The following is a 20,984-nucleotide window of genomic DNA, read 5'->3' as shown; positions in this document are numbered from 1 at the left end:
AGGCATCGCTTATATGCCACTGCCTACTGTTTTATGCTGAGCTAATGATAATTTGGTCAGTCATTAAGCCTTTGCAGCTGTTCTCCAATTCCGAGCACCCCACTTTAGGAGATGGCAAGGCTATGGAGAGGCTAAGGAGGAAATTCATTAGGAATGATGTCAGGGATTGATGTTGGCCGCTTTACTTCTGAGGAGAGGTTGGAGAAACTTGAGCTGTTTTCAGGTTGAGAGGAGACCTGAAAGAGGTGTTCAATCTTTTGCAGAACTTTGATGAAGTAAATAGGGAGAAACTTTTTGCACTGGTCACTGAGCCAGTTACACAGAGGGCAAAAGGCAACACACTGCACATGCTCGAAATCTTAAATAAAAACAGAAGTCACTGGGAACACTCAGCAGGTCATGGACCTGATACTTTAATTCACTTCCCTCTCTCCACAGATGCTGCCTCACCTGCTAAGTGTTCCCAGTGATTTCTGTTTTTATTTCAGTAACTTAGGGCATGACTTTAAGATCATTATGAAAAAGCAGAGAGATAGGTTAGTTTTTTTTACACAGAGGGTGATTAGCACATAATAATAATAATAATCCTTGCATTTGATATAGCGCTTTTCACGTCTTCTCGAGGTCTCAAAACGCTTCACAGAATAGACTGTAAAGTGAATTGACTGTATATTTGTGGGCGAAACATGGTAGCCAATTGTGCACAGCAGTGTCCCACAAACAGTCGTAGATTGAAAATTATCAATTTATTGTTGTTTTGTTTTGGAGGGATTATTATTAGATGTGTGGAGTAAGGAAACTTGCCCAAGGTTTCGCCCTCTGCCTGGAATTGAACCCTGGTGTTTCGCTTGCAAGGCAAGTGCTCTAATTACTGAGCTACAGGACTTCAGATGGAACGCCCCATCACAAATGAGGAATGGATAAATTTTTCAGAGCTGGCACAGGCACAATGGTCAGAATGGCCTCCTTTTATGCTTTAAAATTCTGATTGTGTTAAAAAATTGCAATTGTCTGATGAGGACTCCTGTGGGATCCTCCTGTGCCTGGGATTCTCCCAAGCTCCCCCCCTTCTTCCTCTTCCTCCTCCTCCTCCTCCCTGGCTTCAGTGTCGTGAACCATAAGGACACTCTTTGGGAGAGATTAATTCAACCCAACAGCATTCCTGACGGTTGAATCGTAGACGGGTTGCGGTGTGAGGTTTCTTTCAGCCAAAGTTCTGGTGTTTAAAATCATTCCACATGGGGCTAGAAATGACAGGGAGATGGGTTCTTTATAGCTAGTTAGCCGGGGGCGGGTGTGGGGGCAGAAATTCCTCCCGGGTCGAGATTACGACTATATTCATGGCTTTTCAGAATTAAATTTAAAAGAAAACTGACTTCAAAATTAAGACAGCATTTAAAATCGTACAAAATGTGCACATGGTGAACTTCTAAAACAAACATTCCCAGGCAAGTTCTTTCCACTTCCCCTGAAATAGCCAGTGAGTTCTGCTGCATCCCCTAAATTTAATGTGGTAGGAAACATTCACACCTTTAATACTATTTAAAAGGCACTTGTAAATGCCAGATAATGTTATATCATTGCACCACCATTTATACCATTCTCTGAGTGGCTGGAATGGACATTGAGACCAGTTTTACTGTAAATTAGGATTGAAGTAGTGGACACTGTCTGGTACCATACCCAAGTACCATTCAGCACCATTCACCTGGAACAAGGAGCATCTCCAGGCTATTTGAACATAGGAATTATTGTAGCTGAGTCCTAATTATATCTTCTGTCACCCTCCTATCCCTACCCTCCCTGCCCGCTACCCCTCCTGATCCTAACCACCAGCTCAGGTAAGGTTCCCTGACTGCCCAGTACTTCGGGACATCCTCCTGAAGCGCTGTACAAATGTAATTGGTTGTTGTTGCTGGACAACAACTCACTGGAAATTCACCCAGTTACTGGTAAGTGATTAGGAGTGATGAGCCCTGGCGAGTCTCCTCCCCTTTTTCTTTCCCAGCTTGTAGGTGCTGAGGCTAATTTTAGTATAATGTTCCCCTTCCTGGCTGGAATTAGCTAACTGTGCACACAAGCTATTGGACAGAGGACCTGTATGACTCCCTTTCACACTGATTAGTGCCTTCATCGACTGAGCCATGCAGGGAACGAGAATGAGGTAGGTTAAAGTCCCTTTACATTCCACACGTACCATCTATGATGAATGTGCCTCTCCCTCAGTTTAACTGGTCATAGTCACTGTCTCAACAGAGGTTAAAATATATCTTAAATTTTAAGAGTTTCTCCCCTGTTGAAAGGCAAAAAGAAGTTGCTTTTGGCCCAGCTTGATGGGATCGAATTACTTTTAATTGCCGCCTCCATCTCTCCTCTGCACAATTCATCCCCTTCCTTCCCTCATAGAAAGGGAGAAGGGGGATCACCCTGTTCTTATACAGAACACATACTGTATCTTGCATTTCAGGCATCCCTTGTCCTACATTCAGTACCTGTCAATGGAACCTTTCTACAGCCAAGAGGACTGTTATTACAGCTGGTAAACTCTGCCCGTGAATAAAGGCTGCCTTACAGAAGTTTCACACAGGCAGGAAACCCAGTCGGTGCCACTCATGTGTGAGAAGCACTTATTTCACAAGCAGCCATTAACATGGCAGTACTTCATCTGTGTGTGGGGAAGGGGAGAGAGACAGTGAAGGGGAGGGGAATCCACCTCAAATCCGCAGCCCAATTGATGTGCTGAACATCACATAGAGCACATTTTTTGACCTCAACGGGGGTTCAATGATCCATTTTGCAACAACAACAACTTGGATTTATATAGCGCCCTCCACGCTGGATGGCATCTCAGAGCGTTTCATATATCCCATATATCCCTCATTCCTACTCACCTCTTTGTTGCTTTCCTGATATCACGTGAAGTGCTGGTCTAATTTAAGCAGCTTGGTGGTTAATGGGAAGGCAGTAAGGCGGGTATTATGGAAGGAAGAGTTCAAATTGGCTAAAAGGTTCTCCTTCATCTGGACTTCTCTTCTGAACTCTTAGAAATGGCAAGCGGGGGTAAATACTGGTGACATGAAGGATCTCTTGTTGGAGGTGAGGGGACCTCTCGCAATCTGCGTGGCTGATTTCTCTGTCTCTTATTCCTAGGATGAATTGGACCTCACTGACAAGAATCGAGATGCTATGTTCGCTTTGCCCACGGAGAAGAAATGGCAAATATACTGCAGCAAAAAGAAGGTACGGAATGGGTAGGGCAACAGTGACAGCGTTTACATTGCAACTTTCACTCAAATAAATGTCTCCAAACCTTTTCAGGGAGTAAAAATGATTAGGGATGAATGTTTTTGCGGAGGCAAAAATAGCAGCCAATCTGCACCAACCAGTCCTGTAATGTAAATAGCAATCAGATGAGGGGCCAATTCATTTGAATTCAATGGTAAATTTAGATGAGGAGGGGAATGTAAAATAGGATAATCAGCAGCAAAAAACAGAATGGGAGGCGGGAGGGGTGGGTGTCTCAATGTTCCGTCGAATCACAAGGCAGTTGAAATCTGAAATACTATGTCTACACACTCAAAAAGGTAAGATGGTCTGGAAATAAAAAATAAACGAAATCTTAATATAGAATGTTATTTAAACAGCGGGTCCTGGAAACTCATCAATCGTTTTTCCCGAGAACTTTATGGGCAGTCCAGGGATGTGCGTGCACCAGTGATTCTAGAAAAGGCCACTAGTCACAGCAGTCATTTTGGACAATTTCTGTTGCCCAGCCATTGAATGTCTCGCTCAGTAATTGTTAGAACAGAAGAGGCTGATCCATCGTGTGCAGCAGAGAGTAATCAGACTTGCAGCTTACAATGTGCTGCTGTGTCACAAGTACATTTGGCAGCACATCAACTGAGCACCAAATATTAAATTAGGGAGCATCCTCAAGATCTTGGATCAAGATTGAATATTTGGGCCCGTAGACGAGAAGAGGGAGGGGTTTAGCACAGTGTAACAGGGAAGGGGGAGCACCTATAGATGCTGCCAGCCTGAGAACATCTGATGTTGGTGCCAGTGGCCACAGGTCTATGATTGTAGCAAATTACCAGTTGCAGGACTCTGCTCTTCATCTCACAAGCTTTGATCAGTAATGGCATTAAATTGGCTTCAAATATACGGACAGTGGGTTTCTTTCTATGGCGCAAGACTTGAACACTGCTTGGCCTCGAGATTGTTAGCAAAGCAAGTGGGGAGAGACAAGAAGGAATTTCTTCACTCAGAAGATTGAGTGCAGAATTCATTACCACAACGGGCTACTGAGGATGGGTCAATAGGATCATTGAGAAGGAAACTGGATAAGCACCTGAGCTATTAATAGATATAAGGAGAGAGCTGAAACGTGGGTAAATGCAAGTAGTAATAGCACAGACACTGGACTAAATGGCCTCCATGTGCTGAAAATGTCTGTGTTTCAATGCTTGTGTGTGTATGAGATCATTCTGCTAGACTTCCCTTCCCACTTCTAATTCATAACTTTTTGAACCTTGTCTTCGAACTCTGTCAATGACCTCATAATCTTGATAGTTTAAGACTTATAAGGTGTTTAATTTGCATTATTTCTTAATTGGATTCCTCAATTAGAAATCCTGTGTGACACATTTCTAGTTATTGGAAAGAGCCTCTCAATTTTGGATTTCTTGTTTAGGAAATATCGCAAAATAGACCCATTAAAAATTACAGCACAGAGGAAGACAGTTGTGTCCATGCTAGTTCTAGCTCCTCTACTCTATCTACCTACTCTAACCACAATTGACCCAATATTGATATGCTTCCTATTCAACTATTTATCCATTTCTCTCTTGAATGTTGTATGGTCTCAGCTTCGATAGCAACTTGTGGCAAAGTATTTCACGTCTAATAAGAAAGATATTTCTGTAACTACCTACTTGTTTCGCCCACAAGAAACACAGAGAATTCACTTTACATTATATTCTGTGAAGCGCTTTGAGATTTCTAGAAAACGTGCTATATCAAATGCAAGGATTTTTTAAAAAAAAATTCAGTTTTTTCCAACCTTAACTTGATGATCAAAAAAATAAAACATCCCCTTTTCCATAAGAGATAAGTATTCACCCCTCCCCCCAAAAAAGAGTGGAGGAACAAAAAAGGAAAGCAAATGGATATATAAAACGTAGCAAGTTACTCCCTGAAATGGGGGGATTGCACTGCATGAAAAGCCTCATGCAACATCTGTAAGTGTTTCTGAAGTTTGGCCCAGCATTAAAAAGGTGTTTGTTATATATATATATATATATAAGAAGTTGTGAATGCTGAAGCCCATCAGAATCCCTGATCTAATGATATAAAACAGGAAGGTGGTACACTTAATACAGTACCAGTAATATTTATTTAAATGTTTGGCCTGGGATTCGCATGGGCTTTCTCCCTTGGGGAGGGAAAATGTTTTTTTTAAATAAATAAGAAACCCATTCCACCAGCTGACAGGGCTTGGCTGGCAGGTCCATTTCTCAGCTGTCAATCAGACCTGCAGCATTATATCATCTTCTCCAAAAATCACTTCCAAGCTACAACCCTCTTGACTCTGTGTACATGTTGTGAAGATTTGTCAGCAGTGGGTGAACAAACTACCCGAATTAGAAAGGCACAACGCAAATGTAATTTTGTTGTTGTTGTGAGGGTTAATTTGGTATAAAGGAGCTGCCTGGACCACATGTTTTGTTAATCATTAATAGTCAAGCAGAGCAGTGGTGGAGAGCCCACATTGGGGGTGGGAGTGAATTCACTGAAAGGATGGTCCTAGAGGAGGGGTTTATGCAGAATCCAAGCAGTAGGTCTCAAGGCTAGATGAGCCAGGGCTGAGCCAAAGGAGAAAATTGAAAAAAGGACAATTTGTTGCCACAGAAAATTCAAAACACAGTACAAGAGAATGGAACAAAAGAAAACCAGTCTGTAGTTTTGTGATGAAAAAAAGACCCATGGCGGAACATTGATCTGTCACCCCACAACCTTTGAATTCAGATAGATGGGAAAGTGCCTCTACCACTCATGGTCGCTTCCAATTTTACACTGAATCAGTGGTGGCCATTTTGGTTTAGTCGAACAAATATTCACATGAAGGTCATGGCCCTGAATTCACTGGTGTTTTGAGCAACAGTACTGAGTGAGATGATAAAAATGTAAATGGTCATGTACTGGTGGGGAGAGGAAGGAGATTCTTTGACACAGTGACATAGAAATGCAATCCTGAAGTGCAATATCTTGACAATTTCATGTACCTGATCTGTAAATGCTTAATGCTCAGGGCTTCTCATTGGGAATTGCGGAAAGTAGGACTCATCCCGTATCCACACTCTCTCCTAGGAGATATTTCTGTATAAATATTCCTGATCGCTAAAGATAACGAGTAAAAACTTTACGTCAAACATCCGTTCACCCTCACGTGCAAAGTGGAGAACATTTTCCCGGGCAGTGGAAGTTTTCACCAAAACACTTGGACGACAACATTTCAGCATCTCTAGTCCATTTAAGCAAGTACTCCATTGCACACAAGTGAGTTTCTATGCCTATTATATGGAATAGGCCAGAGTTGAATAATAGAGACATGAGGGTGATTGGATAAATAATGTAGAATTTGTACTTGTTACTTTTGGGAACTTAGGTGAGAGAAGACCAAGGTCCATGTGGTTCGCCTTCCACCATCCTAGCAGTCGCTTGACATGTCATGTCCCAAACTACTGTTTCCTGAGATATTATTTTCCAGCAGAAATCTATCTAGTTTATTCTTGAAACAAACAACACTTTCTCCTTCCACTGTTTCCCTAGGGAGCCTGTTTCATAAGTTTACTGCATGCTCACTGAAGTGGTGTCTCCGCAGATTTGTTCTGAATTTACCTCCCTTCAATCGCAGGCTGTGTCCTCTGGTTCTACTGTTCAGTACAAGATAAAACATCTTGTCATGGTCTAGTCCCTTCAGAATCTTAAAGACCATAATCATATCAACAGTAGACCAGGGACTATTTGTGCAGAACTTTCCCTTAGGAGAGAGTGTGGATACAGGACAAAGTCCACAACAGATAGGCTAGATCTCTGTGAAAGAAGAAGCTTCAAAGGTCTCCTTTTATTCCATGGATTCTTGAATTTTTGTCTTGAAAGATTACTTTGCTGTCAATGACACCCTCCCCCCACATACTTTGCAATGATGTAGCTGTGAGCTCCCCACAGTTGGGTCTATTGAATTGCATAATAAGTGTGGCTGATCTCAATTACTCTGCTGTTCATGACCTTGTCTATAGTGGTTTCACTGTGTTGGCTGAGTGACAGTGGTAAAAGGCTTGTAAATTGCCCTCTGGAACAGTGAATGAGTTTAATTGAAAACGCACTGTCCTTTGCTAACCATGCTTAGGCCAAGCCTTATCTAAATCAGCTGACAGTCACATTTGAAAGGATGGGAGTTGTACCAAGTTTCCTAGGCGCAGCCTGTTTTTTCCCCATGAGGTATCAGTCAATGCATTTAAATGATTGATATTCCCTTGGATCAATATTTTAAGAAATTAATGTCAAAGGTGCAGAGAAAGAGCAGGGTATGGGAATAGAACAGATCATTCTGGAAGTTTGCTGCATTAACAAAAAGAACAAAATTACATTTATAGAGCGCCTTTCACGTCGGGAGGACATCCCAAAGCGCTGAACAGTCAGGTGTCGGGGCCCGAGCATGGGGGAGGGGTGGTGTAGGGGTGAGGGAAGGCAGAAAGGTGGGAAGGAGACCAAAGGCACGGTTGAAGAGAAAGGTCTTGAGACCGACCTTGAAGGAGGCAAGGGAGGAAGTGATGCGAAAGGACCATGGGATGGAGTTTCAGAGTGTGGGCGCAGAGAGGCTGAAAGCCCGGCCACTGATGGTAGGGCGGGTCGGGCGGGAGACATGGAGCAGGCCAGAGCCCGCTGAACAGAGGGAGCGGGCAGGCTCATAGGGAGTCAGCAGGTCAGAGAGGTAGGAGGGGACAAAGCTGGATCACTGACATAATGAGCTGATTTGCTACTTATTGTGCTCCAAACTTTTTGTGATTCTGTTATCCACTGCAAACTGTGTTTCCCCCAAAGTTTTTAACCAATCTTGACTATGTTGTTCCAAAGTTCAATGTAAGTTTCTTGCAGTGAGAACATCAAGCCAACCACTTTGTGCGCTGTGCATGTAACAGGCACCATGTTTGGGATTACTTTCGGACTTTTCAATCTACTTTCCTCCTCCCTTTCCAGAACCTTCCTCGTCTGCTCCCTGTATTCCTGACAGCAATTAGCTGTGAAGCTCTGAAAGATGATCTGGATTTACAAACGATATGTCAAATGCAAGGAGTATTATAAATTACATGTTATCTTTCATGTAAAAGGACAGCTCAAAGCACTTGACAACTGTTATTGTGAACACTATCACAAAGTTGAAATGCTAGAGAGATTTTTAGGTTTTAAGTCATCAAGAGGGGTTACGAGACAATATGGTTATGGAAGAGAGGTAGAGATGACAGCAGTGTGGTGGCTGAAGGCTCGGCCACCGACAGTATAATGGAGAATGATCAGTTGACCAGTTTGAAGAGTTGACAGGAATACAGGGCTGGACAAAATTCCGTCTAAACACTGGAACTATCTTGCTGGCTGGAGCTCTCTAAAAAATGTGAGATATTTGTGATTCCAAAGACTGAAGGATATTCTTAGTCCCGCAAGCATAGGAAATATACATTACATCATCCCTTTTGGCCTGGTGACCCTTGAAACATGACCCTTGAATTCTCATTATGGTCTAGGCCTCATTCTCTCAATTTGTAGAACTAAGGACTCATTTTGAGATGAAGCGATTACTGAAGATGCTTTATTCTATAAATGCACCCTCAAGCAAGACCTTCATATAATAAAAATATTATAATTCTTTCAGTGACTATCCTTCTTGGGGGGAAGGTAAGCGAGGTCTCCTTGGAGCTGAACTGGCTCCAATGTGACATGTTTGGCAACGGAATGTCGGAATCGAGCCAGCCCTCTGTGATGGTCTTTATTAAGTCCAGTTCCTGAGCCAGGCAAGTCCACAGTATTCTAGGGCACTGCTGATGACAGCATAGCCCAGCCTGGCTCATCAGCAGGACTTGAAAGGACAGACAAGACATTGGGGGGCATTGAGACATCCCACTCAACTCCTGTTAACCCTGTAAGCTGAAGCCCTAACGGGTAGGGGGGTCCTAGTTGGATAGCAGTAAGAAAGTTTGCCACACAACAATATCAATGGCAAATTGTGTGGTTTTCGCTGGTTAGACTCCAGCAATTACCCCAACGCACACCTTTGCCTTGGCTCTTGCCAACTTGCGCCTAATAATTTCTGGAATTAGGTAAGCAGGATGCATTACTCCAGGGAGAGAGTATACATTCCATTCCAACAATCTATCTCTGGGATTTCCATGTGCAGATGGGATGCATGGAAATTTCAGCTTGGTTTGGAGACTCTGGGATGCAGTTTCATAGAGTGGGGCAGATAAGCTGAAAGTCTGACCTCCGATAATGGGAGGTTAAGCTGGTGCCCACTGAATGGAGGGAGTGGCCATGTTGGTTGGTTTGTGAAAAATTATCTGGCTGATCCTGTTGTCAAATCCTATCTTTCCCCTTTTCCTACATGCACATACAACAACAACAAGATTCCATTTATAGAGCGCCTTTCACGTCGGGAGGACGTCCCAAGGTGCTGTACAGTTGGGTCAGGACCCGAGCAGGGGGGAAATGGTCAGGGTGAGGGGAGGGAAGGGAGGGAGCAAGGAAGGGGTAGAGAGTCGAGAGGGGAGCTGAAGGCACGGTCAAAGAGAAAGGTCTTGAGACCGGCCTTGAAGGAGGAAAGGGAGGAGGCGGCGAAGGCACTGGGGATAGAGTTCCAGAGCCTAGGGGCTGAGAGGCTGAAGGCCCGGCCACCAATGGTAGGGCGGTTGGGGCGGGGGATGTGGAGCAGACCGGAGCCAGAGGAACGGAGGGGCAGGTAAGTAGGGAATAATAGGTCGGAGAGGTAGGAGGGAGCGAGGCCGTGAATGGCCTTGTAGGCGAGGATGAGGATCTTGAAATTGATCCTCTGGGGGATGGGGAGCCAGTGGAGGCGAGCGAGGGTGGGAGTGATGTGGTCCCGAAGCCTGGTGCGGGACAGTACACGAGCTGCAGAGTTCTGAATGACCTGCAGCTTGTGGAGGGAGGTGCCGGGAAGGCCGGCGAGGAGAGAGTTCCCATAGTTCAGCCTTGAGGTGATAAAGGTGTGGACCAGAGTTTCAGACATACTGAAGACATACTGTCTTCACTACCCTTCACTGCTAAAAATGCGTTCAATTCACTCTTGAAAACTGCCCGCACTATCCACCTCCTTGGGTAAACTGTTCCACATGTTAAATATTCTCAGTTTGACATTCTGAGCCCCTGTTGTGAACCTCTTGACCATATTGAATAGATTGTCTCTAACCTTTAAAATGCAGATTACTTAAATTGCCTCTTTTCCAATGTGACCATTCCCAGCTCCTGCAACCTCTCCCAGTATAGATGCTGAACACCATACATTCAAACAATTCACTGCTGATTTATTGACTGAAGTGTTTATTTTGACAAAGGAGTTGGCAAGGAGAGGCTAAGGGTAGGCCCACTGGTTGCTGATAGTGTTGGCTTTCCCTGAGTGTATCAGCTAGCACTGGCTCAGCAGTGCCATGGATTGTACTTTGATCTAGAATTTTTCTCTTGTTTACCAGGAACAGGATGATCCCAATAAGCAGGCCACCAGTTGGCCTGACTACTACATCGACCGAATCAACTCCATGGCTGCAGTAAGTGACTGTCTTTAACTCAGATGTTACAGGGTCTGGCTATTGAAACGCAATGAATATCCCTATTTCTCCACAGCCTGAATGATTTACCTGATTCCATGCCTCTGATTTGTTGTATGTTACATTTTTTTGACCATTTTTCTTTTCTAGAATTACAAAAAACTAGAAATTTCAGGATAGAAGGAGGCCCTTTGGCCATCAAGCCCTTCCCTGGACTCTTTTTATTTTGCCCACAAAACATAGTTAATTTAATTTACAGTATGTTCTGCGAAGCACTTTGAGACGTCTCGAAGATGTGATAAGGTGCTGTATCAAATACAACGATTATTATTTGCTTTTCTTCAAATATTGGAGGTCTGCTGGCCAACTGGTAAAGAGTTAATTTTGGGGGAAGAGTGCGAATATTGCCGCTCTTTGATACATGAAATATAAAAAGTTAACCAAAAAATTAAGCCTGGTGAGGGACTGCAGTTTATAAAACATAGTCTCTTCACTTTAGTAATGTCACGATGGCAGATGCTAGAATCTGAAAAGGAAGTAATCACTTCCGGAAAGTGATGTGCTGCCACCTCGTGGGCGATAATTTAATGCCAGCAAAAGGCAAAGTGCTGCAGATGCTGGAAATCAATTTGAAATAAAAACAGAAATCACTGGGAAGACTCAGCAGGTTAGGCAGCATCTATGGAGAGAGGAAAGTGAGTTAACGTTTCAGGTTCATGACCTCAACTTAATGCCAGCGATTGGTTTGCAGTGTAGTGCTGGAATCTACCTTCACTTATTCGATTCCCTTATAGATAACCGGATACGTGAGTCTTAAGTTGTTTAGATTTCTCAGAGGTCCATGTGCCGGCACAGAAAAACAATAACAGCAACAATTTCATTTATACAACGCCTTTCACACAGGGTAGCATCCCGGAGCACTGAACAATGGCATTGCCCCAGCACGCCACAACCCTGGATGGACACTCGCTGGCTGTGGTGTGGTGTGGTTGTTGCTTAATTAAATGTTTTGTTCCTCTACAGATGCAGACCCTTTTTGCCTACGAAGAGGAGGAAATGGAAATGAGAAACACAGTGGTTGAAGGCCTCAAGACAGCTCTACGAACACAGCCAATGAGGTATTGTTTCATTGAGAAACAAGTGGGATTGGCCAGTTTGGTGTTAACTTGTGCTGAGGTAGAGGTCACAGGGTCAGACTTGTGGCCCTGTGATATTTATTGCATGTAATGGGCCTCAGCCAGGACCCCACCCTCGCCCACTGGTGTCAATCAAGAAACCGGGATTGCAGTTCTGTACTTCCAGCTTGTGAATTGTGACCTTTGACTTGTGATGGCCTTTGACTCGTTAGTAAACCTTTGACGAGTTTGTTAGTAAACAAAATACTCAAAACCCATGAAGCATCAGTTGAAGTTTGAGACCTCCCAGGCGTCACCATTCCATTGGGGGAGGTTGGAAGTTTCTGAACCAGCTGATATCAATGTGATGGTTTACCATTGTTGACAGGCAGATTATTTGCATGTTCCTTTGTCCTATGGCACTTTATATTGGGCCTTCATCAGTCCTCCCTGATCTCTTCCCTTATCCTTTCATATTGTTTTCCTTCAGGTGTTTATTCAATTCCCTTTTAAAAGCTATTACAGATCTGGTTTCTAAAGTTATCTATTGCAAAGTAAAGCTTTTCATATTCTAATGACCCTCGTCCTATATAAAAAAAACTCTTTAAACTTCCAGCTTCATTCTTCTGTGATAATCCTCAATTTTTGCCCTGTTCATTTACAAAATATGGCCACTAAAATTTACAGTATAATCCTGTAAAGCACTTTGAGACATCTTCCTGATATGAAAGGAACTATATCAAATGTAGAGATGGAATTATTATTGTTAACTCACTGATCAGTGAAATTCATGCCTCTTTTAATTGTATCTATTTTTGGAACATCTGATAGATTCCTTCACCACCCCATTTCCTCTCCACCACCAACCTCTGAGCTTTGGGCTTAATTGAGTCAATCGAAAATTTACTTCTTGACAATCTTGAGCTTATGCTCATTTGAGTGCATTTCATGTACTTTGTGACGATTGTACCAATATTAGTCAAGTTGTGCTACATGCAGAGACCAGATCTGTCTGCATCAAATTGGATACGCAAAATTTTGAGCTCGTAGTCTAGAGCATAATGATGCCATCAGCTGCTTGTGCAGATGACCATTAAAGAGCCGGTGATGCTGTTTGAAAGAGAAGGCAATGATTCTCGGTGTCCTGGCCAACATTGCTTCAGATAGAGAGGTCATTCACTTCATGGCTGTGCACAAATTGGCTTTTGCGTTCACCTACAATACAGTCATTACAAACACAGTAAAAATGCTTTGAAACGCTTTGAGATATTTCAATGCTATAAGGCTCTATATCAATTGCAAAGATTCTCCTTCTTATTCCTTCCATTATATGGAAGGGACAAAACAGCTGCTGAGATTTACTTTCAGTGCTTTGCAGCTGTCAAATGAACACAGAAATAGAGACTGCTCAAAACTCATTATGTTGCCACTAATCTTAATAAGAAATCTCTGGCACTACCAATCTACACTGAGAACAATGCATGCCCTGCATTGGTGCATGACAGCACCACAATTGATGGAATATGCGTCACAATCTGATTCCAAATGCTGGATGTTCAATTTTTTTACATTTGAAAAAAATATTTAGCCAGAAGCAGACGGGCAAAGAGCCTCAGCTAGAACTAATACGTTTCATCCTCAACGATATCAAAGAAACGTATTCAACATTCTCATACTCGGCTCTTATTTAGAATCATAGAGTTATGCAGCACAGAAAGAGGTCATTTGGTCCATTGTGTTCATGCCGGCTCTTTGAAAGAGCTATCCAAATTAATCCAATTCCCCCACTCTCTCCCCTGCAAATTTGTCTTCCCCAAATATCTACCTACTTCTCTCTTGAAAGTATCTTCTCCCTCTTTCTCTTCCCACCTCCCTTGGCTACCACCCCCAGGTCCGCTGCTCAACCAGTAATGTGAAGCACTTTGAGATGTCTTCCCGATGTGAAAGACTCTATATAACTGCAAACTGTATTGTATTGACAGCCCCTCTGTGGTTCCGAAAATGAGGCTTATTAACCTGCTCCACCATTTTATTAGTTCATAGCAACTCTTCATTTTCCTAAATCCCATGTTCTCAATACCCTTTCTATCTGAGTCCTGGACTTTCCCCTTCACAAACAACTCAGTCAATTGAGATGGTGCATTCCAATTCGTGTGATTTCTCGCGCTACGTGGAATCCTGTAGCTCAGAGCACTCGCCTTGCAAGCGAGAAGACCCGGGTTTGATTTCCGGCAGGGTGAAACGTTGGGCAAGTTTCCTTGCTCCACATGCCTCTGTTTATCTAGGATTAAGTAGGAACTTGGTTGTCAGTCAATTGGCAGATCGCTTTTCTGGTGATAATAATTCCTTCAAAAAATAATAATTTATTCACTCAATCCTCGACTGTTTGTGAGACACTGCTGTGCGCAATTGGCTTCCGGGTTTCACCCACAAAATACATAGTCAATTCACTTCACTGTGTATTATGTGAAGTGCTTTGAGATGTGTTGAAGATGTGATAAAGCATTATATCAAATGCAAGGTGTGGAGAAACCTCTTGATACGGTTGGATCTGTTTTAAATGACTGACCTACCCAAAAGAGAAAGTGTGAGAGTGGTTTGGCTGGCCATACTTGGGATATTCCGATCAGAGCTGGCAGTTTTTCTCTATTTGACACTGCCACCCTTCAAGCTTTCACTGGGCAAAAAAAGCATGTTCATAAATTTCCTGCTGGCTTAGTTTTGTCAATATTCTTTGGAGCATGGATTTAACCCTTCCACCCACTCAGATGGAAATGTGAGGAATTCCGGTGTTGGAAAGGTTAGCAAATAGCAACACAATCTGGCATTGCACTGTATTGGACAAGGTCTCTCATTGTTTCTGGGGAACAGGAGGCTTGGAACTGGGGACAGTGAGGAGGTGATGGCTTCAACCAACTATATGTAAAAGGAGGTGGCAGAGGAGATGTTACAGACATCTCATGGCAAGACTGATATCATATTTGCTTTCTACACTCAGACATGCACATGAAGAATGGGTATGGATCCGGGATTCATAAAGTACTAATGATGCATGTGGCTTTTCCATTTCCCACAGGGTAACCCCCTTGTACATCATACTGAGCTGCAGCAACTGAGCTCTGAAGCAATCCTTCAGTTTAGCTCACTCGCCTCTTGAGTCAGAAGGTTTTGGGTTGACATCCCACGTCAGGACTTGAACTCACATTGTGTAAACTGACAGTGCAATGCTGGAGGGGATGGGTATTGCAATGTTGAGGATGCCATTCTTCGGATGAGACGTTAAACTGAATCAGACGTCTGCCAGTTCAAATGGTCGTTAAAGATCCCAAGACACTATTCGAAAAGAGAAGGGAGTTTCTCCTGGTATCTTGCTCAATAAATCCTCTGGATAAAATTGGTCACTCACTCCTTGATTCGATAACAACTTATAGGAGAGAAGTAGATAATTATTTGGGGAGGACAAGTTTGCAGGATTATGGGGCGAGCGGGGGCAAATGGGATTGATTTGGGTAGCTTGTTTAAAAGAGCCAGCACAGACACGATGGGCCGAATGACTTCCTTTGCTCTATGATTCTATGGCTGTTTGTGGGACATTGCTGAGCACAACTGGCTGCTGCATTTCTCCACAAAATACAGTCAATTCACTTTACAGTATATCCAGTGAAGCACTTTGAGATGTCTTGGTGATGGGATAAGGCACTATATCAAATGCAAGGATTATTTTATTCTCCAGGGGCATCTTGACATACACAGGGTGCCTATGGCAGTTACACTTTATGTTCCGAGGAGCTTTTTCCAGTATCCAATATCAAGCTTTTTCGTTACCCTTCTTCTACCAGAGCATTTATTTTCAACCGAAGTAATGTCCAATACCAACCACGTCAGTACCTCATGTGTGATAATGAGCTGCTGCTGTAAATGTGCTCCACTGGAGTTTTTTGTGCCATGTTTACCCGCTTTGAGTACCAAATAGCTATCTGCATGACTTGGCATATCTGCATATTTTAAAGAAACTCCTACCAGCCTTGTTAGCATAGTTTTCCTGGTAATCACCAAAGTCTCACTATGCATCTGGCAGCAGATGATTGGTGCTGTGCTATTGACTGCTGGCAACAGAATAATAAGGATGGGAGATGTGAGTGGAAGTGCCTGACTGATCATATGTGCCAAAGTCTAATCTAGTGCTATTCAAAGAGGGAGGCTTTGAATGGGCGATTGTCCTTGTTCAAGTCGGGCAATGTTTTAAAGAGAAAGGTTTTACAAATCCAGTGTTATTTCCTTCTTAGCTCCACTTGGATTCCAAATTTGCCTGGCATGAGTCAGCTGCTTCAGAGAGAGTAAGAGAAAATTGCAAGTGGGAAGAATTAGTGTGGCAGCGAAGCGATGCAGTTTGACAAATAGGGATTTGAAAACAAGTGAGAGGATATTAAAATCGATCCGTTCGATGATTGGGAGCCAGTCGAGCCTGGCAAGGACTGATGTGATGGGGGGTAATAATAATAATAATAATAATAATAATCCTTGCATTTGCTATAGCGCTTTTCATGTCGGGAGGATATCCCAAAGCGCTTCACAGAACACTCTGTAAGGTGAATTGACTGTATATTTGTGGGCGAACGCAGCAGCCAATTGCGCACAGCAATGTCCCACAAACAGTCGTAGATTGAAAATGACCAATTTTTATTATTGTTTTTCGTTTTTGGAGGGATTATTATTAGGCGTGTGGAGTAAAGAAACTTGCCCAAGGTTTCGCCCTCTGCCTGGAATTGAACTCAGGTCTCTCGCTTGCAAAGCGAGTGCTCTAACCACTGAGCTGCAGGACTCCAAATTACAGGGGATGGAGTTTAGTGTGTGTGATTAGGAGCCGGTGGAGCTTGGTAAGGACCCCTCACAGGCTCACATGTGAAGAATAACCATTTGGACATAGTACTGGAGGCTGGCTGACTTCCTTGGACAGATACCCCAGAATGAGACAGCTCCTTTGCAGGAGAAAATGGAGGAAAAGAAAACTGAAACTCACTGGGTATTTAGTTTGGGGCCAATTCTTGCCTGAGAACAGACCTGAAAGTGCAGGAGAGGCTTCGGAGTTCGAGATCTTTTGGTTTTGAAGTACTATAAATATTAATAATAATAATTCTTCCATTTGATATAACATCTTATCACATCTTTGAGACATCTCAAAGCATTTCACAGGATTAACTGCAAAATGCAGTGATTTTGTATTTCGTAGCCAAACGCAGCAGCCAATTTCCACACGACAATGTCCCATAAACAGGAAAAACATATAAATTTACATTCATATAGCATCTTTCACATCATGTGAAGTGAATTGAATGATCAATTTTATCTGGCCAGGAAACTGGGAGAAATTTCCTTCTCTTTTCAAGCAGTGCTATGTGATCTTTAACACGATCCTTTAGCTCAGTAGTTAGAGCACTCAACCTCGCAAGTGAGAGGACCTGGGTTTGATTCCTGGCAGGGCAAAATATTGGGCGAGTTTCCTTACTCCTTACGTAAATAGGAATCCAGTTGTTAGTTGATTGGCGGATCGCTTTTCCGGGGGTAATAATCCCTCAAAAAAAAAAAAAAATTTGGTCACCCACTGTTTGTGGGACACAGTTGTGCGCAATTGGCTGACACATTTCGCCCACAAAATACATAGTCACTCCACTTTACAGTATATTCTGTAAAAATGCTTTGAGACGTCTCAAATATGTGATAAGGCACATATCAAATGCAAGGATTATGATAACATTCACCTGAAAGGCGGAATGTTTAACATCTGAACGACGGCACTTTGACAATGCAGATCTCCCCAACACTGCACTGGAGTGTCAGCCTGGATTAAGAGTTCAAAGTCCAACCTTCTGACACAGTGTTACTAACTGACCCCAACTCAGGCAAGCTTCGGCCTGCTTCATGTTCCCCACCTTGCCTACCCCACCATTGGCGGGCGGGCCTTCAGCCTCTCTGTCCCCACCCTCTGGATCTCCATCCCACAGCCCCTCCACCTTCCCCCCTCCCTTGCCTCCTTGAAAACCCGTCTTAAGTCCTCTTTGATCGTGCCTTCAGTCACCCTCCTATTCCTGCCCTCCACCGCCCTGATCCCAACCACCAGCTTGGGTGCAGACTGTCAAGTGGCTTGGGACGTCCTCCTGATGTGAAAGGCGCTATACAAGTGTAATTTGTTGTTTTTAATGTTGACCCATACTGACATACGTGTGATATTTTGACCCTCAGGTTTGTGATGCGGTTCATTGAGCTGGATGGCCTTACGTGCCTATTAAACTTTCTGAGAAGCATGGACTATGACACGTCAGAGAGCCGAATTCACACATCCGTTATAGGGTGTATCAAGGCCCTGATGAACAATTCACAGGGACGGGCCCACGTGCTGGCCCATCCTGAGAGCATCAACATCATCTCGCAGAGTCTCAGGAGCGAGAACGTCAAGACAAAAATCGCAGTGCTGGAGATCCTGGGGGCGGTTTGCTTGGTACCCGGGGGCCACAAGAAGGTGCTGCAAGCAATGTTGCACTATCAGCTTCATGTGGCTGAGAGGACCCGCTTCCAGGTAGGCTTTACTCCCTGTGACACATACGCTCCCATAATCACAGAGAGCCTCAGTCAGGCACAGTGATGCCCACCTGATTGGTGAAAATCGGGGAGGGAGAGCACAGGTTTTGCCCTGCCTCACCAGAGTGATCCTGGGAAATAAATTAAACCAAAACATTAACTTGTTGGGTCACAATTTACAAATCAAAAAACATTTGCTACAAATTATAATAGTGGTAGAAGGGAAAAGGAACAGACTTCTTTCCAGAAGCGGGTGTTGCCATCGTATGGGCAAGAATTAATGTCAGAGATCTTGTTTTCTGGTCAGCCGGGTGTCTAACACTTGCAGAAAACCATCACTATGCTTAAGAATATCGAAACCAGACTGAGAGTTCCATGTAAGCCAGTTACATGTGGAAATTCTCAGGTCTGGAATGGAATGCACACTCTCTCCCTGGAGGGATAGTTAAGAAATGCTGGAAACATTACCCAATTTTTCAAGAATTTTTTTGTCATTTTTAGTTTCCTTTGGATTGTTCTTCATTAAAAGTAAAGTAATTCATTCAAGTCTCACATCACACTTGCGCTAATCATTCAGAGATTGGAAATCTCTCATGATATTAGCCTTCAGACCATTTTCTTAACATTTAGAATGGTACAGAATTTTGGAAAATTTGTAAATTCAGTATAAATTTGAAAGCTAGTTTGTGAACTTATTTGTAAAACCACCTTCCAAATTAAGTCTTTCCCCTGCCAAAGTGACGTTTTGCATAATTCTGCAATATGTTAAATGCTCGAGAAAGGCTAATACTTTTGACAAACGTTTGGCCTCAGATGCTTAGGAAGCAGCTTCTACTTCATATTTGTGGAGTTGATTATTGCTGACAATCAGCAATATTAACGCATAACTCTGGATCATGTTTCCAACATCAGGAAGGTACAAGGAAGTGAGTTAGCAGCGAAAAGTAGATATAGGAAAGAAATGTGATTAGGACAAAGCACCAAAATAATACAATTTACATTTACACAATTTAATTTTGGGAGGATTCCTCAAACGGCTTTAAGTACTCAGGTGGGCACCAAACAAAAGCAAATGGATGCCTAGGGGAATATAGGGAAGAGTGTCAATGCAATTGTCATTAGGGACACAATGGTGAAAGGGGTAGACAAGCATTTCTGCAACCAAAGACGTGACTCTCGCATGGTATGTTGCCTCCCGGATGCCTGGGTTGAAGACATCACAGAACGGGTGCAAAACGTTCTACAGGGGGAATGGAAACATCCAGAAGTTGTGGTCCATGTTGGGATCCATGACATAGGGGGAAAAAAGGGCTGAGATCCTACAGGGAGAGTATCAGAAGCTACAACAACAACAACAACAACTTGGATTTATATAGCGCCCTCCATGCCGGATGGCATCTCAGAGTGCTGTACTATAACGGATCCCGGGGCCGAGCCAGTGGGAGAGGGAGTAAGGTGACCAAAGGCGCGGTCGAAGAGAAAGGTCTTCAGCAGAGACGGGGGACATGATGTAGTGGCAATAACAGAGACCTGCCTCAAATAAAGGCAGGAATGGGAGCTGAATATTCCTGGCTACAATGTATTCAGGAGGGATAGGGGAGGAAAAAAAGGAGGGGGGTGTGGTAATATTGATTAAAGATTAATTGATGGTTACGGCCCTGGAAAGAGACAATGTGCTATAGGGTCCAAAAATAGAATCTATTTTGTTAGAGTTAAGGAGCAGAAAAGGAGCTCTTACTCTGTTAGGTGTATACTATAGACCGCCAAATAGTGGGAAGGAGATAGACGAGCAAATCTGCAAGCAGATTTCAGAAAGATGCAAACCCAATAGAGTAGTGATAATGGGGGACTTCAATTATCCTAACTGGCAAAATAACAGTGTAAAGGGCAAGGAGGGGAAGGAATCCTAAAATGTATGCAGGATTACTTTCTGGTTCAGTATGACTTCCAGCCCAACAAGCAAGGAAGCAGTGCCGGATCGAGTTCTGGGAAATGAAGTGGAGCAGGTTTCAGAAGGAGAGCATCTGGACAACAGTGATCAGAACATCATTAGGTTTAGAGAACTTATGGAAAGGGACAAAAAGCAATCAAAGGTGAAGATACTCAACTGGAAGAGGGCTAATTTCAGTGAGTTAAAAAGGGACCTATCCAAAGTGGACAGGAAAGAAAGATTGGCAGGTAAAACAGCGAACGAGCAATGGGAAGCCTTCAAGGAGTAGATAGTTCGGGGACAGAACAAATACATTTCCACAAAAGGGAAAAGTTGGGCATCCAAACCTCCCTGGATGAATAAGGAAATTGGGATTAAAATAAAACAGAAAAAGGATTCTGTAATTCAAACCAGTGTGGAGGGGAGGTGGGGAATAGCTGAAGAAGGTGCGGGCCGGAAACGTAGCAGAAAATAGTGATCGAAGATGGAGGTCTTCAGGCAGAAAGTGGGTAGGGAGGAGACAAGTTG

General features: G+C 43.3%; 1 protein-coding gene across 1 annotated transcript in view; it reads left to right on the top strand.

The window, feature by feature from the left end:
- daam2 (dishevelled associated activator of morphogenesis 2) overlaps positions 1-20,984 on the top strand; it is a 183,351-nt gene that overhangs the window by 110,079 nt on the left and 52,288 nt on the right. Inside the window, exons 3-6 of the mRNA XM_042333487.1 lie at positions 3,151-3,240; positions 10,761-10,835; positions 11,859-11,953; positions 18,191-18,524. Of these exons, the coding sequence (XP_042189421.1) occupies positions 3,151-3,240; positions 10,761-10,835; positions 11,859-11,953; positions 18,191-18,524 (594 nt within the window). The remainder of the gene's footprint in view (positions 1-3,150; positions 3,241-10,760; positions 10,836-11,858; positions 11,954-18,190; positions 18,525-20,984) is intronic.

This window comes from Callorhinchus milii, unplaced genomic scaffold (genome assembly GCF_018977255.1).
Source record: "Callorhinchus milii isolate IMCB2004 unplaced genomic scaffold, IMCB_Cmil_1.0 Scaffold3, whole genome shotgun sequence".
Taxonomy (NCBI): Eukaryota; Metazoa; Chordata; class Chondrichthyes; order Chimaeriformes; family Callorhinchidae; genus Callorhinchus; species Callorhinchus milii.
Note: the sequence above shows the minus strand (reverse complement) of the source record. Positions and strands in the feature narration are given on the sequence as shown.